The 14,377-nt window shown below is 45.2% G+C and overlaps 1 protein-coding gene across 5 annotated transcripts in view; it reads right to left on the bottom strand.

The window, feature by feature from the left end:
- GALNT16 (polypeptide N-acetylgalactosaminyltransferase 16) overlaps positions 1–14,377 on the bottom strand; it is a 115,829-nt gene that overhangs the window by 30,279 nt on the left and 71,173 nt on the right. For 4 of the 5 annotated variants that reach the window (XM_054199674.1, XM_054199672.1, XM_054199671.1 and 1 more), the window contains exons 7-14: positions 12,854–12,941; positions 11,770–11,854; positions 10,683–10,786; positions 6,236–6,362; positions 5,175–5,267; positions 3,460–3,543; positions 2,326–2,467; positions 848–964 (exon numbers count right to left, since the gene is read on the bottom strand). In XM_054199674.1, coding sequence (XP_054055649.1) covers positions 848–964; positions 2,326–2,467; positions 3,460–3,543; positions 5,175–5,267; positions 6,236–6,362; positions 10,683–10,786; positions 11,770–11,854; positions 12,854–12,941 — 840 coding nt within the window. Of the gene's footprint in view, positions 1–67; positions 198–847; positions 965–2,325; positions 2,468–3,459; positions 3,544–5,174; positions 5,268–6,235; positions 6,363–10,682; positions 10,787–11,769; positions 11,855–12,853; positions 12,942–14,377 lie in introns of those variants that run through there. The other variant, XM_054199673.1, reaches the window with a different exon arrangement.

Below are 14,377 nucleotides of genomic sequence, written 5' to 3'. Positions count from 1 at the left end.
CACAGCCTTAGATGACCGAAAATGTGTTGTGTCCTGGTGTAGAGGGAAGCACAGGAACTAGGGATGAGACAAGCCCAGTCCACTGTCTGCCAGTGCTGCGTTGTCACCTGTTGTGTTTTGCCCAGTTCTGATGAAAAGGCACATCACATCCCTGTGAGGGCACCCTGGCCGTTGCAGAGGCCACCTCTTACCTTGTACTGTAAGACAAAATGACTTATGTGTCCTGACAGATCAGGGATGCACATCTTGGAAACAGCGTAAGAGTCACAGAGCTGCATTTTGTTGGGAAGGCTGCTGCTGTGTATTTTTCCTCAGGGAGCAGTTTGGGTGGAACATATGGTGCTTTATGTTAGTCGGTACTTCTCAAATGAGTTGCACACACTCAGTTTTACTGTTCACGTGTCCAAAAACAGCACAAAGAACAGTTCCCTCACTTCCAAATAAATTAACAAACAATAGCATACATCGCCCTTCTCTTGGGTATCTCAAAGCATTTGCTGCTTATCTACCCCTCTCTGATGCTGTGCTCCATCCATGCACCGATACGGCTGAACATTAGTGTATCTAAGGAGCGAGGTCGGGGTGCTACTGGGCTGGAGCTAACCACGCTGCTGAGGGCCCAGGCAGGGCAGACACCCACACACTAGTGTAGCCTGTGCTCCCCGCTTTGGTTGCAGGCAACCTCATACATCCCAGCTTATGAAACACACCCGAGAGGGAGACGCAGAAGATGGAAGGGACTTCTATACACTTTGATAGTACTAAACTTGCCCCTGCAGGCTGCACTGATATAGGAACACCGATACATGGCAATGGTGGGATTAAAAACAGGTGCACAGTTACCTACCTGTCTGCCGTCTTTTTGATTGCAGGCTTCCAGTGTGATTTGAGAGCCAGTAGAGAAGGAGGGAATGGAAAGACACTTGTCCTGCTGTCTAATTAAAGGGTCACTGAATACCCACTCCTTTGTCATAAGAAAAAGAAAGGTTGCATTAGGATCGTAATGGTGATCAGATGAGGGAGAGTTTTTTCTATCAGGTATTTCAAAAACTTGTATCCTTTGTTCAACTCTTACCGCAGGCTCCCGGGGAAGACTATGGCAGCAGTCTTCACCTGATCAGAAGTTTATGCTCAGGCTTGGTGCATCATGCCTATTTCAAAGCCTGCAGCTGTCTCCCCTGACCATGTGAGCCATCTGATTAACCTTGGATCCCACGCAACTCCCTGCTCTGCAGCTTTAGAGATTTAGGCCTACAAAGCAGGGAGGACCCCCGACTTACATGACGTGCAACTGCTTCTGCATATTTTACATAGCAGACATGTTCTGTAACAGGTATCTGGGACCTATAGGTTGCCAAGTGAAGCAAAACACATGTAAGCATATCCGTGAGCTAACATATATCACCAGCACACGTAAAGCACAAGCCTCCTCTTGCTAGATGGATACACAACCCAATCAGCTATTATTATTATTATACTTTCCCCAAGGAAGAAATACAAAATGCAGTAAGTTTCAGAGATTTCAAACAGTAATGACATGGAACAATGAGTCAGATTAAATGGCATGTTGAACGCTGGCTGCAAACTGGTTGCCAACAGTTAACAGATGTGAATATGTGTTTTCTGGCATAAAATATCTTACTGTGACCCTTAGCTTTCTCAGGCTGCTTCCATGCTGCTTTTGGTCACCAAAAGAAGAGGCTGAGTGCAGATCCTCAGCTGGTATAAACCAGTACAGCTCCACTGCAGTTAGGAGAGCTACACCGAAAATTACTGCAGCTGGGGTCTTGGCTATTTAAATTCTATTTGGGCTTTACACTGAAATGCATGTGTAAAACAGCACAATTCAAGCCATCTGCAGCTACAGCTGAACTGGCAGACCAAAGAACGTTCCTGATCCTGGGAAAATCTCTTACCCACGTGCCAGGGTACTAGCCAAGCATACCCCAGGACCAGTTCTCATGGGTTAAACAGTGAAGCAGAGCACACCCAAGCAACGGTCTGAGTGGGAACAGCTACATGACTCAAACCCTGATCACACGCCTACAAACTAGTCACACCCCTGAGTATTCAAGCACTACCTGTTGCGTTTGAGTGATGAAAACCTTCCCACTCTATGCCTGACTGCTGGGTCTGTTGAGCCAACAGAGCTCTAAGAGGTGGGCACAGCTTCTTTTTCTGATTACTATTAAAATCATTAACAGGGCCAAATTCTTCCTTCATTCACTTCTATACAAACCCACCAAGGCCAGAGATGCCTCTTCATTCACCGGTAATAAAAAGGGCAGAAGCAGGAGCAAAGCACCAAACTGAAGCCTGCCTTACCTGAGTGACAGGTGGATTGTTGACTGTTCCTTTACAGATTCCCATGCCAGCCAATGTATTCCCTGTGGTATCCTGTGCCTGAGATTCCAGGCAGTTTCCTCCTTGTTTAATTATTCCTGGAATCAGCTCCTTTTCAGGAACCCTTGAAATAAAACGACAGTTGCATGGCACTTCGTACACAGAAATGCACAAAGCACACACACATTTAGAAGGGTGTAACTGGCCCCTTACTGAAACATAGTCCCCTTTATTTGACAGAAAATTAACAATATTGTGTTAGCTATCCACTGGAAATGTCTGGAGGAGGCAAAAGTCAATGGAAAATTTGGTCAGAGGGCTGGTACTCTTTTGTTTCAGAAGGCATAAGGTACTTTAGGTGTACCCGAAGCACTTCAGTGTGATGTCTCTTCTGAAAGAGGCCATTGGCAGTAAAAAGCCATATCCACACTGATTTATCCTGCTTCTGCCTCCCCGTTTCCCAGAGTCTTCCAGACAGGAAAGATTTGTCAAGGCCAGACTACAGCTGGATGTATTAGCCTTGACCCATGTTAGCTACAGACTTTGCTTGACTGATAAAAAAGATGCGTTGTCAGGGTGTGTTAGCCAGCAAGCGCTAACAACACAGCTCTACCCAGGCTACCCCCCAGCAGAGCAATGCCACAGCATTACTGCATCCTGGGCAGGGGAAGCCACAGGCACAGATGGTTCTGGCATTCACCTGGGCTTTTTCAGAACCACCCACACCTCTGCACTGAGGCTGTCTAGCTCTACTTGGCTCAACTACCTGCAAGCAGAGCATCCAACAGGCAGAGACCTTAATGAGGAGGGATGTAGTGCTCTGGCACTTGTCTACACCCCACATCTCCGAAAACACCACTGTTGCACTTGTCTGAGGGACGGCTGTATGGGGCAGAGCAGAGGGCTCCCAGAGGCAGGAGCAACAAACCTTTTGCAGAGATGTTGTGATGATACAAGCCAGGAAATCACAGGAGGTTTCTCACCAGAAAGAAGAACAGAGGAAAAGCTTTTCCAAGCATAAGTCTCCTTTTGACCACTGCTTTCAAGGCTCAGCTTCTTGTTGTGACCCACCTCCCAGATCCTTCAGAGATTTCTACAAGCAGAGAACTGACTCACTTGAGCTCAGGGTAGACGTTCTCCAGATACCACTGGAAGGATTTACAGTTCAGTTTGCGTCGCTGCTCCACTCGGTCTGCAACACTGGAAACACAGGCAGGTTGTTGAGGATAAGGTAGTGAACAGGAGGGAGGGGAACACTGAAGATCAGCCAGGTTTGAGGGTAACTATACGACTTTTCCCCCTTACTCATTCTCCCACCTAGTTGTTGCTGGGTTCAGTGCACTAGCAGTGACCTGAGGTGAAAAGGAGGAGAGGCAGGTGGCAAAAAGTAGAAAAGGAAGACATAAACACCTTCAGAGAGCAATTCTTGCACTTCCTTTGCTTCAGAAAAATGGCAGGGCCCAGGTCCTTCGGTGTTAAATAATACATTACACTTTAGGCCTAGTTGACAGTGATGGTGTCAGAGGCATTTGTATTCTAAAATCTAGATTTAATGCAGGTTTGCAGTACTCTTACTACAGGTCAAGAAATTGCCTGAAATCAAATCCTACAGTGTTGCTCCAGCTCTTATTCAGCCAGTGCTGACAGTAAAGCCACTAGGAAGTCTGTGTGAACAAGAACTGCAGGCTTTGGCCCTAAACCACATTAGTAATATATCCACGTCCAATATACAACAGTCCAGTTTCCTTCAAAAGCAGCAGGCTTACTTGCTATTTGGCCCCAGCCCAGCTGCTGCAGTCAGCTCAAAGACAGATAAATTAGGTAGGCAAAGCTATCTGTGCAAAAATATGTGATGCATCACGATAATAAAGCACGATGTACAACAAAAAAGTGTGTGTGGGCCAGACCAAACCTGCTTGTCATCAAATAAGCAGGAGATGCATCATTGTTCAGTGCATGTAGCTACGCATTTGAGATACAACCACACTTGCCGAGTCCTTAAGCTGATACAATAGTCACTTGTTCACAGGCAGATATAACCCACAGATATAGCCCAAACATATACACCACTCCTGGGATTTTTTATATTTATTTCGGAGTTATAAGGTTTGTTAGCACAGAGAGCAAGCTCTCCCCTCATCCCAAGTTTTGGTGTCCATCACTGATTTCTCAGTCACAAAGAAATGCGTATGCCCATAACACCAAATCCTATGTGGCCTGGAGACAGTTTTAGCAAAGGTGCTGTAAGGAGCACAATTCTGCACAGAAGTGGGCTCAACAGGGGCTGGAGACGAGTTACAACCAGATTGTGTTTCTAAACGAGATGTCTCACTAAACGAGATGTCTCACCATTGGCTCTCCTGCCCTACAAACCAGGCAAACCACCCATTCACTCATCAGGAAAGAGGGGAGTGCACCAAGTCCAACCTGCCCTACGTGCCAGCTAGCTGTGCTTGCCCCAGGATCCTGCATCTGCGCAGGAACTTTGGATCAAGCTCTAGTAACTGCATAGCTCATATTTCCAGACCAGCTGCATGCTGTGTTAGAAAATATTCTCATCTATCCACTTAAATGTCTGGCCTTTTAATTTCATTACATATGCCTTCGGCCGTCTGCTAACAAATGATTTATGCAGGGTTACTGGGGGGAAAAATAAAGTGAATTAGAAGCACACCTTGTTAGCCAGACACTCAAGCTGCAACCTCCCTGGCAAGCCAGTCATTCAGAGCATTTCTGTTCCCTACACTTAGCCCCAGAGAAGATCCAAAACCTATTTCTTGCTAGCAAGGGGCTTACCAGAACCGTCCTACCGAGGTCTGGGGGCAGCTTACCTTCCAAATGACTTCCCAATGGCAGATGGCCGGGCTTCATAGTAGTACTGCTTGTATTCATCCATCCACACCTCTGCTGTGCGCTTGGTGTTCCTGCATGGGGATGAGGAGATGCTTTGCTGAGTGCTGCTGGAGAACCTGCCCTCCCAGTGAGCAGGCACTGGGTGGGCAGACCCAAGGCCTGTCTGCCAAGAGGGAGTGGTGGACAGTCCCAAACATGAAACACAGTGGACAGTATGGATGGATATAGATTGAATGTGTTAAGTCTACAAAGCCTTGCAAGGACGCTTCAGTTCAGAAGTTAAAATTTTAACAGCCATAGTTTATCATGTTTTTTTCAAATATACTCCCTCTGCAGAGACATCTGGACTGACTGTCACCATCACCCTCCTTTACTTTACAGTATCTCTTTCCTCAGATTAGAATAATGCCATGGAATAATTCAGCTTGGAAAGCACCTCTAGGTATCATCTGGTCCAACCTCCTGCCCAAAGCAGACTAGCTTCAGGTTAGGTCATGTTGTTTAGGGTCTTGTCTGGTTGAGTTTGGAAATCTCCAAGGATGGAGATTTCACCACCTCTCTGGGGCCCTGCACCAGTGCTTAACCACTGTCATTGTGAAGTGCTTTGTCTCATCTTTTTTCTCTTCCCATCTGTCCTGCAGCGGAAGTTTTCCTTAGGGCTTGTCTCAGAGCACATAGAGCTCAGTAGGATCTCTGGACTCAAAAGCAGCTCAGAGACAACAAGGATGACTAAGGACTGCTGATAGACAGGCACATGTCATAGGGCAGTATCCACGAATGGCCAGGGTCTCTCTGGCGTACTGCTCCTGCCCTCCACTGCAGACTGAGGAAGAAAAAGATGCACTAATACAAACAACAGAGAAGGAAACAGGTTTTGTTCACAGAAAACAGCAACTCATCCTTCCCTTGAGAACAGATGCTCAGCCACAAGCTGTTCTCCTCTGTCATCAGGCAGAAAGACAACAAAGAATTCAGGCTTATTTAGACATGCCCAACATCAAGGTGACCTGGCTGCTACCACGAACTACCCAACACCTACTTGATGTAAGTCAGTGCGTTGCCTTCAGGGAAGTCATAGGGATGGCGCTTCCTGAACACGTGTCCCACTCGACTGCAGGGAACGATCTCCAAGCTGCCACCACACATCCATACTCGGAAAGAGAGCTCTGGAAGAGACCCCAAGAGTCATACAGCTGCAGGCAGATTCGGCAGCATTTCCAAGAAGGGCAGCTTCATCAGGGTGTTTCAAAACCTTACCCCTCTACTCTAGATGTATTGCCTGTAACAGCAAAACCAGGAAAAGCGATGCCATGGTGAGAATGGAAAAACTGTCCTCCTTTTACTAAAATGGAGGTAACCTTTGTGGCTCAGAGACGCCCCAGCCTTCTACAGCGCCACTCCTCTCTTTGCTCCCCTGAGCATTTCAGTGAGACACCTTTCCCTTTGACCAGGTCCTTGTGGTTGCCGTCAGGCCTTCAGGATGACATTTGACAACAGACTGAGATCACCCCCACACCCACCTTGTTTTGGAATTCTGTAACTCTCCAACCCTGCATATGGATGAAAGAAAATAAGAAGAATTTGCTGTGTAAAGCAAATGATGTGAGGAAGAAAGGAAGTTTAGGAGACAAGGAGAAAGAAGAGAAAGAGATGAGGGTATAGGAAGTGAGTCAACGTCTACAGCAGAGTCCTCTCCCTCATACCTCCATGCTATTCATCCTACAATATCTTATTCCTGTACTGCTTGGCTCTGTTACTTAAAAAACAAAACAACAAAAAAAACCTACAAAAAGTGGATGACTGAGTTGCAGTTTGTCGCCAGTTACTTCTGCTAGGGGACATACTGAGAGTAGAAGTCAGTCTAATAGTGTGACTATAAAAATACAGAAAACCCTGCTCCTTGAAGAAATTCAGCTGGTCCTGAAGCTAAATTCAACATTTTGTTAAAGGATAAGAAGAACAAGGAGCTTTGATGTACAGGCACTTATTTGCATCACAGAAGAGATGTGACCTCGCTCAAGCTTACGGGTCTGTCTTCGCAAGTTTAATCACTACCACACTGGAGGGGTTTTTCACTTGTGTTTCATGTGGTGGTGACAAGAGAAGAAGGAAGGAGGAGAACAAAAATTAGCTGCATAGTTTGGTAGCCCTTACCAAAAGGACTTCAGATTGTGTAGACTGATTATTCAAAAACTTTACTCAGTTGGGATCTGCCTCCAGTAATGCCTGAAATATGGGGCTCTGATGTTTAGAAATTACAAAGAAATTATGTATCCAGATCTAATGGCTCTTTCAAAGCATGTACACACACTAACATCTTCCCAGCCTTCATCTTTCTCCATTGCTTTCCTCTCTAGCTCCTGGGAAAGCTTGTTTAAACAGCGTGTTTGGGGGGGAAGATGGTGTATTTAATTTAGCTTCTAAGTAAAAACCCATTTTATTAGACTGTATTTTGTGGCATTTCTTACTAGCGCTTGTATCTCCCTGACACTTTTCTAGAGCTTATTATTTTCAGTCACTTTTCCACAGGGAGTTTCAGCTTTGAAGAGAGTGAGGGCTTTAAAAACAAACAAAAGGCCAAGACATAACTTTCTGTCTGGTGGTGTGTCCAGCTGGCATTTGCTCTCCTGGATATGAGGTTCTGACTCACTCCAGCCTATAACAAAAAAAACCCTCTCAATCTAGCATGTGTAACTTAAAGCAATATCCATTTCCCAAGAGAGGATTCCTCATGCCATATTGATATCTTAGGCACACAGACAGACTGCATGTCCAGGTTTGTAAATGACAGAATTCTTTAAAGAAGGGGTGAAAGAATGCAGATTTTGGGCACACACAGAGGAGAAAATGGAGATCAAACATAGCTGATTAAGGACTTTCATCCATCCTCTGGAGGAAAGCATACGAGAAATTTTTGTTGTATATTTTCCAGGACGTGACCTAGTCCATATGTGTTTTAAATGACTTAATCACTGTGGCTTTTCCCTGTCATAGCGTAAAAAAAGGGGTTTACCAGCTCACTTCCAGCTGGAAGGGTATGTAGGCAGCTTGTAATTGGTGCCTGATCATTTCTGTGTACCTGCTGTGTGCATAGAGCTTGTCCGGTTCTGTAACCTTCCCATATATTCTCTTATCCTGTTTCCTCACAGGAAAAAAATTTTCAAAGTAAAGTAGTTTATTAAAAATGGCCTTCCCGGGCAGGGAACGGCCCACCCAAATTAGTCAGAACCACTCTCCCACCTTACCTGCAAATGATGACCTTATCCAAACAGTTCCTTTCCACTCAAAATTGTAACTTGTAGTAAAAATAGTGTTTCAGAACATTACCGACATTTTTCGTTGATCACAAAATTTCATTTTCAATTAAGTATGGAAATTTTTTTTTAGGAGGGTAAATTAACCATTCTAAATACTTCAAGGAAAATTAATACTTTTTATTGTCAAATACAGATTGGTTTCTACCCCTCTGCTATGCAACAGCAACAGGCTCAATGTAGAAGCCTCACATTGTTGCCTCACATTATGTTGAAGAGCCAAACAAGAGTTAGCTTTAAAGAGTTAGCTTTAAAAAAGAATAGCCTGCTTTGTTTTTAAAATGCCTTCCCACTGCCATCATCACAGTGACGGTGTGGCAACGCAGCTCAGGGACAGGCTCCACTAAACAGAGCATTGTGCTCTTAGCTTTCCCCTCCTAAGTGAAGAGTGGAGGTGCAGGATAAGAGACAAGTGATGGGAGACAACGAATTTACAGGGAAACCACACAACAAGGCAAAACTGGCAAGTCCTGTACACCTGGCCCAGTCCCACACAGCCTGGCCCAGCCACGGACAGGCTTTACAGGAGCCATTTGAAGGAGAATGAAGGAATTCTGTGGAGGTTTTGATCAGCTCTACATTCAAGAAGGGCTGTGGGTGTGCAGGTAATTCACTGCCACTTATGGCAGAGAGCTCTGCTTAGCATCAAGCTGCTGACGTACGCACCAAACAACACTGGGCTCCCAGGTGGGCAGGTGCAGACAACCGAAAGCCTAAAGAAATATTCTTTCTCCGTCTTTGGTGTTTACAGTTTTTACACAGTGACAGCTCAGAGGCTGGCAGGATGGCCAAGTGGCTGGCTCTGCAGCTGGAGCAGGGCTAGTGAACACCAAGGAGCTGGGTTTGGCTATGCAGAGGAGTCTGAGGGACACAGGAGATGGGGTCGTTATGCCTGGGTAAAGGCTGCCTGTTACTTCTGCCTACAGTACTTAGCTGATGCTAGCAGCACTGCTGAGATCCCAATGCAAGCCCCGTTTAATATCTCTTTATAATATAATGAATACCATAAAACTGAAGCAAGACCTCAGAAAACAGAGAACACAAGCACTCATTATTATACACTTTGTTTTAAAAAAGTGGTACCTTGATATTCTGTTATCAGACAAAAATATTATTTCCTAATTTCAGAGAGCATTTCAGAAAGAGGCAGCTCTCCCAGCTGTGTTCAGAGAAACAAGTTTCCTCTTCCTGACTATTTCTTTCTTTCTAATTGGTCCTCCAGGTGCTAGAAAACACCATATAAATTCTTCTTTAAAGGGATTTATTTACAAATCTGTTACATTTATGGAAACTGTAGAAACAGAATAATTTTTTGGCAGCGTTTGCTACAGAAAAGTCTATTTAAGTTGACTGCAAAACAGAGTAAGGCTTTTATCTCTTCAGCTCCACCTGCATCATTTCTAAATGAACGCCCCAAATTCGCGAGGTGTCTGTGAACCTCTTTTCAATACTCTTCTTCCTTTTGCCACTAACACCTGGTGACATTGCAGCATCCCTTCACAGGGGCCAAAGAGAGATGCCTGGAATACCCGTGCCACCATGAAGTGCAAGGAGATGGGTTTCAGCACCATGCCCTATAAGGCAGCAGCACTTGAGTGGACAGACTAGCCTGGGCCTCTGATCTCCTCAGATGTTTGTGATGCCCTAGTCTGCTTCTAAATGTTTGCATTCTCAACCTATTTGTAGCCAAATTCCACTTACAAAGAGACTTGTTTTATTAGGAAAAACATCCTTCGACCTATCAAGCTGGGAGAGCAACTCAGACTTATCTGGGAAAGAGGAGCAGGTATAAGAAGAGAGCATAGGAGTGACTGTCCACTTCAGAGCTGGGGCAACACAGTCTGTCATGTGAAGGAGGGAGGAACGGAGGAATATTCTCCAAAAACAAGCAGCAATTTAAATATCAGGAGGTTCCTCTTTCTCACTTGAGGAAGCACCTGTGTAATAGTGCATGTGCCTGTAAGAGAGTGATAGCCCTGATCGCAAAAAGCCGCTACTTACTTTGCACACAGTTGACAGCGATATGATTCTGACCAACATGGGGATTACCTGACCATGTCTCTAGCCTTACATGTCAATCATCTCCCTCAAAAGGAGAGTTTGGGTAGGCGACGAAGACTGGGAAGCGGTTCTGTGTTAGTGCGTCATTCCCCTGAAACACCCTAAACTTACCAAAATTTTCTCCTCCCCAGATGTCCATTTGAGTATCATATTTTCCCAGGTGGTTAAACCAGGACTTGTTGATCACAAAGATGCCTCCTGCTATGACAGGGGTTCTGGAAAAGAAACCACAAAATGATCACACGTATACATAGCACCACCAACTACCATCTTTATTTTAGAGGGGGGACAATTTGTCCAGGCCTGACAAATCGTATCTCATTTAAATGAGGAATATAGTAGAGTAGGGACATGAACCTGCAGCGGGCTTCTGAGATCCCCCTCACTAGATCATCCTCCTGCCTTTGTTAGATGGCCCTGCAAGCACTACATGAGTAAGTCCGTGTCTTTTGCATTTATACAGTGTAAAGGAATGACAGGGGCACTGTCTGATGACTGTGTTCACCAAACACACAGAGTGTGAGAGACTTTGCTGAATGTACTGCTCTGCTGTTAGCAAGATGGTTGCTTCTGGAGTACAAAACAGAGGCTCACATATTACACAGAGAAACTGAATGATACTTTTATGTTACAAACAGGGAGCTGTCTGCCTGTACAGCCAAGCACTGTGAATTTTTCTATCGGGATTTGTCACATTCTACATTCCTCAGAGCCACGCACACAGCAGCAAGGCTGGCAATAACTGTTCCACCACGAACATGCGCGTTTAGGAGGGGAGGATAATTCTGTGCCCAAATTACTAGTCAAGATTCAGTTCCCAGGTCTGCTTCACATTTACTGGGTGACTGTTTAGCTGCTTCATTCCTTAATTCTTCACCTGGAAAATGGAGGTAGTTAAAAAAACCCAAACGGATTTCTGAGGCATTCAGGGTGTTGAGTGAGACCACAAAAACAAAAGTATAGAAGAGGTGGCTTGTAGAGGTGGCTCACCTACAAGCCTGTAATTGCTATTCTTACAATATCCAGGGAGTAATACTCTCAGAATCAGGATATAGACCTCAATGCATTCAGAAAATAACATGAAGGGTTTGTGGCATTTTGTCCTCAGCAAGGCAGTCCCTGTGCACTCCTTGTCATATGGGTGAAGGCTCAGTAAAGGCATTTGGAGGACTGTACGCAGTCCGTCAGAGACAGCTACCTTATAGACTGAGTTGGGTCTGTTCTGGACATCTTCTGCTCTATAGGAATCTGTTCCCACTTAAAGTGAAGGCTCCAGTCAAACCCTGAGAAAAGAAACATATCAAATAGGTTTTGTTACTGTTTTTCTACTAGCTTCAGTGATAGTCTCCACCTTTACATCACAGGCTATCCCTGCTTTCCTTCCCTGACCTCCCTTGTGGCCTACCCAAAATGGCAAGAGTCTATCCTAATGTAGCTAAGAAGTCACCAGCTTCTGTTTTGGCATCCTCATCCCTTAGCATTACAGATCTCTGCTCAGTTCCACTCCATATCTTCAGGACAGTGTTGTCAGCATGAGATGTAATTGCATTTTGGCCAGACAGTCTTACACTTCCCTGTTTGCCAAAGCTATGAGGCTTTAATCAAAGGACTCTGTGGGATGTGATGTATTCTGGGAACAAAGGCCTGCAGATAGAATCACAGCATCACAGAACAGTTTGAGTTGGAAGGGATCATAACCATCACCTCTTTCAAGACTACCATGTATTTATAGTTGGCCTGTGGCGGACAGTTGAGCGCAGCACAGCCACTAACATTATACCATTGTTAAGGGTAGCCACAGGTTAAGCGCAGCCACAGAAGGAGTAGCCTTTGGCAGGCAAGCAGCACGGCAGTGAACCCCAGCCACAGAAGAGGGAGAAGATCACCAGGCACTGTGGATGACCACAGGAATAGCTGCCAGGAAAAAGGTGAAAATGCTTTTCAGAAGATGCCATGAGATAGCCTGGCAGACAGGCGCAGCAACTGGAAGTGCCTGTCAGACTCCGGTGTACATGTAGTGTAGGGAGGGCATGGCGATATGCTTAATCAGTTAACTAAGCCCTGAAATTGCAAAATGTTGTGACAGTGATGCAAGCTCAAGAGGGAAACACTAGTTGGGTTTTAACTCTGCAAAAGATCTGACTTTCAAGTTACAGGAAAAAGAGGACAGAGAACCCATCAGGAAAGATGATCACCCTGTTTTCTTAGAAAGCTGAAGAGAACATCAATTATTTTTCATGCACCATCCCTCAGGCCTAACTTACACAAGCCATTATACCCACCTCCCCTCAGATCTGCTGATGCTGCCAGATAGGCAAAATTATCCAGGCTGATAACATCAATGATTGGACTCACCACTCGGGTATAATCCTGAGGGAGAGAGAGAACGGGGGAGGGGGAAAGAAAAAAAAAAGTCAGGCTTTTCTTGAATGTCTGGCAAAGCTACCAGAGATCAGAAAACACAAAGCTGCACATGTAAATCTTCGTCTGACATCTCCAGTGCAGTTCTCGTAGCCAGGCAAGGGATCCATGGCTGCTACATCCAAACATGGAGACAGAGGGTATTAGCCAGCTGCACACCGTGGATGTGGGGAATAGAGCCAGAGACACCAACACCCAGGAGTGCTGCAAAGAAACAGCTCTTTATTTCCTGCCCAAGTCATAGGGCATGAATCACTGTCCCAGAGGTTTTATGCTTGTATTTGATATCTACTGACAGCATACCTCCTGCTCAGCCATTCTTGAATTAACTCATTATCATCAGCCTAGATATGATCAACCTACTGATAAAGCATCTTCCTAACAAGTACTATGAATAAAGACCCCACACTTAAGAATCATAGTGTAAACTGAAAAAAACTTAATATTATAATATTAAGATATTGAGGGTACTTTACTGGCATTAAGGGGTGTAGATATTTACAGTTTTCCTTTGCAATTCTTTTATTAATTAGAAGTTGAGATTATAACAATTTTTCAGCATCATGAGACAGGGCATTAAAGAAAGTCTTGTGATAGCTGAAATACATGATGAAACAGAGAGCTGTCAATGCCAGAAAGAGTGTCTTGTTATCGGACAGCTGCCAGCCTCCATGCCTTTCCTATCAAAACCTTCATTTTGTGCCTTGCAATAGTTCCTCCCGCTGTAGCGCACTTGGCCAGGATGGCGCATCCTAAGTGAGAGCAATTATTCATGTTTATTCCCCTCCGTGCTGTGACTGCTGCACAGCGAGAGTACGTCTGCCCAGCCTGAGCCCCTCCAGCATCCACCTGGCAGCCTGGTGCTCCAGCCACTGCTCCAACCAGCCAGAGCTAGGACTGGGCAGGGCAAGACTGAAATCTGAACTAGGATGCACATCAGAAAAGTAGGAAGTAGGTCAGAAATAGGCTGACTTGAAATCTGCTCACTAAATAATATTGGAGTCAGCACCCAAGCTTTTGCAACTTAGATCCTTCCCTGACGAAACTAGTGAGGTCCCCTCTGCTTAGGAACCCCTATGCTGTTGCTGCTGCAGCTTGACTTAAAGAGCAGCAGTAAAGAAAACATTTACGGGCTTCTGAGATGGAGGATTTATTGAGCTGAAATAAAAAGCAGGAGCTTTTAAGTCATCAATCCTCAAGTTTCACTTTCTTCTGCTCCTTCATATTAAGCCAAGCAGACATGAATACAAGGCAGCATTAGAGCCTCCACCCCTTCTCCTGGGGCCCATTACTACGTGGAATCCTCCTTTTAGAGGAGAGGATCAATCTCTGCCACTTGGAAAGATGGCTGCGAATTCTCCCATCACTTCTCCCCAGTTTGCTCT

The sequence above is a fragment of the Rissa tridactyla genome, chromosome 4 (genome assembly GCF_028500815.1).
Source record: "Rissa tridactyla isolate bRisTri1 chromosome 4, bRisTri1.patW.cur.20221130, whole genome shotgun sequence".
Taxonomy (NCBI): domain Eukaryota; kingdom Metazoa; phylum Chordata; class Aves; order Charadriiformes; family Laridae; genus Rissa; species Rissa tridactyla.
This window is presented reverse-complemented; position numbering and strand designations above follow the sequence as displayed.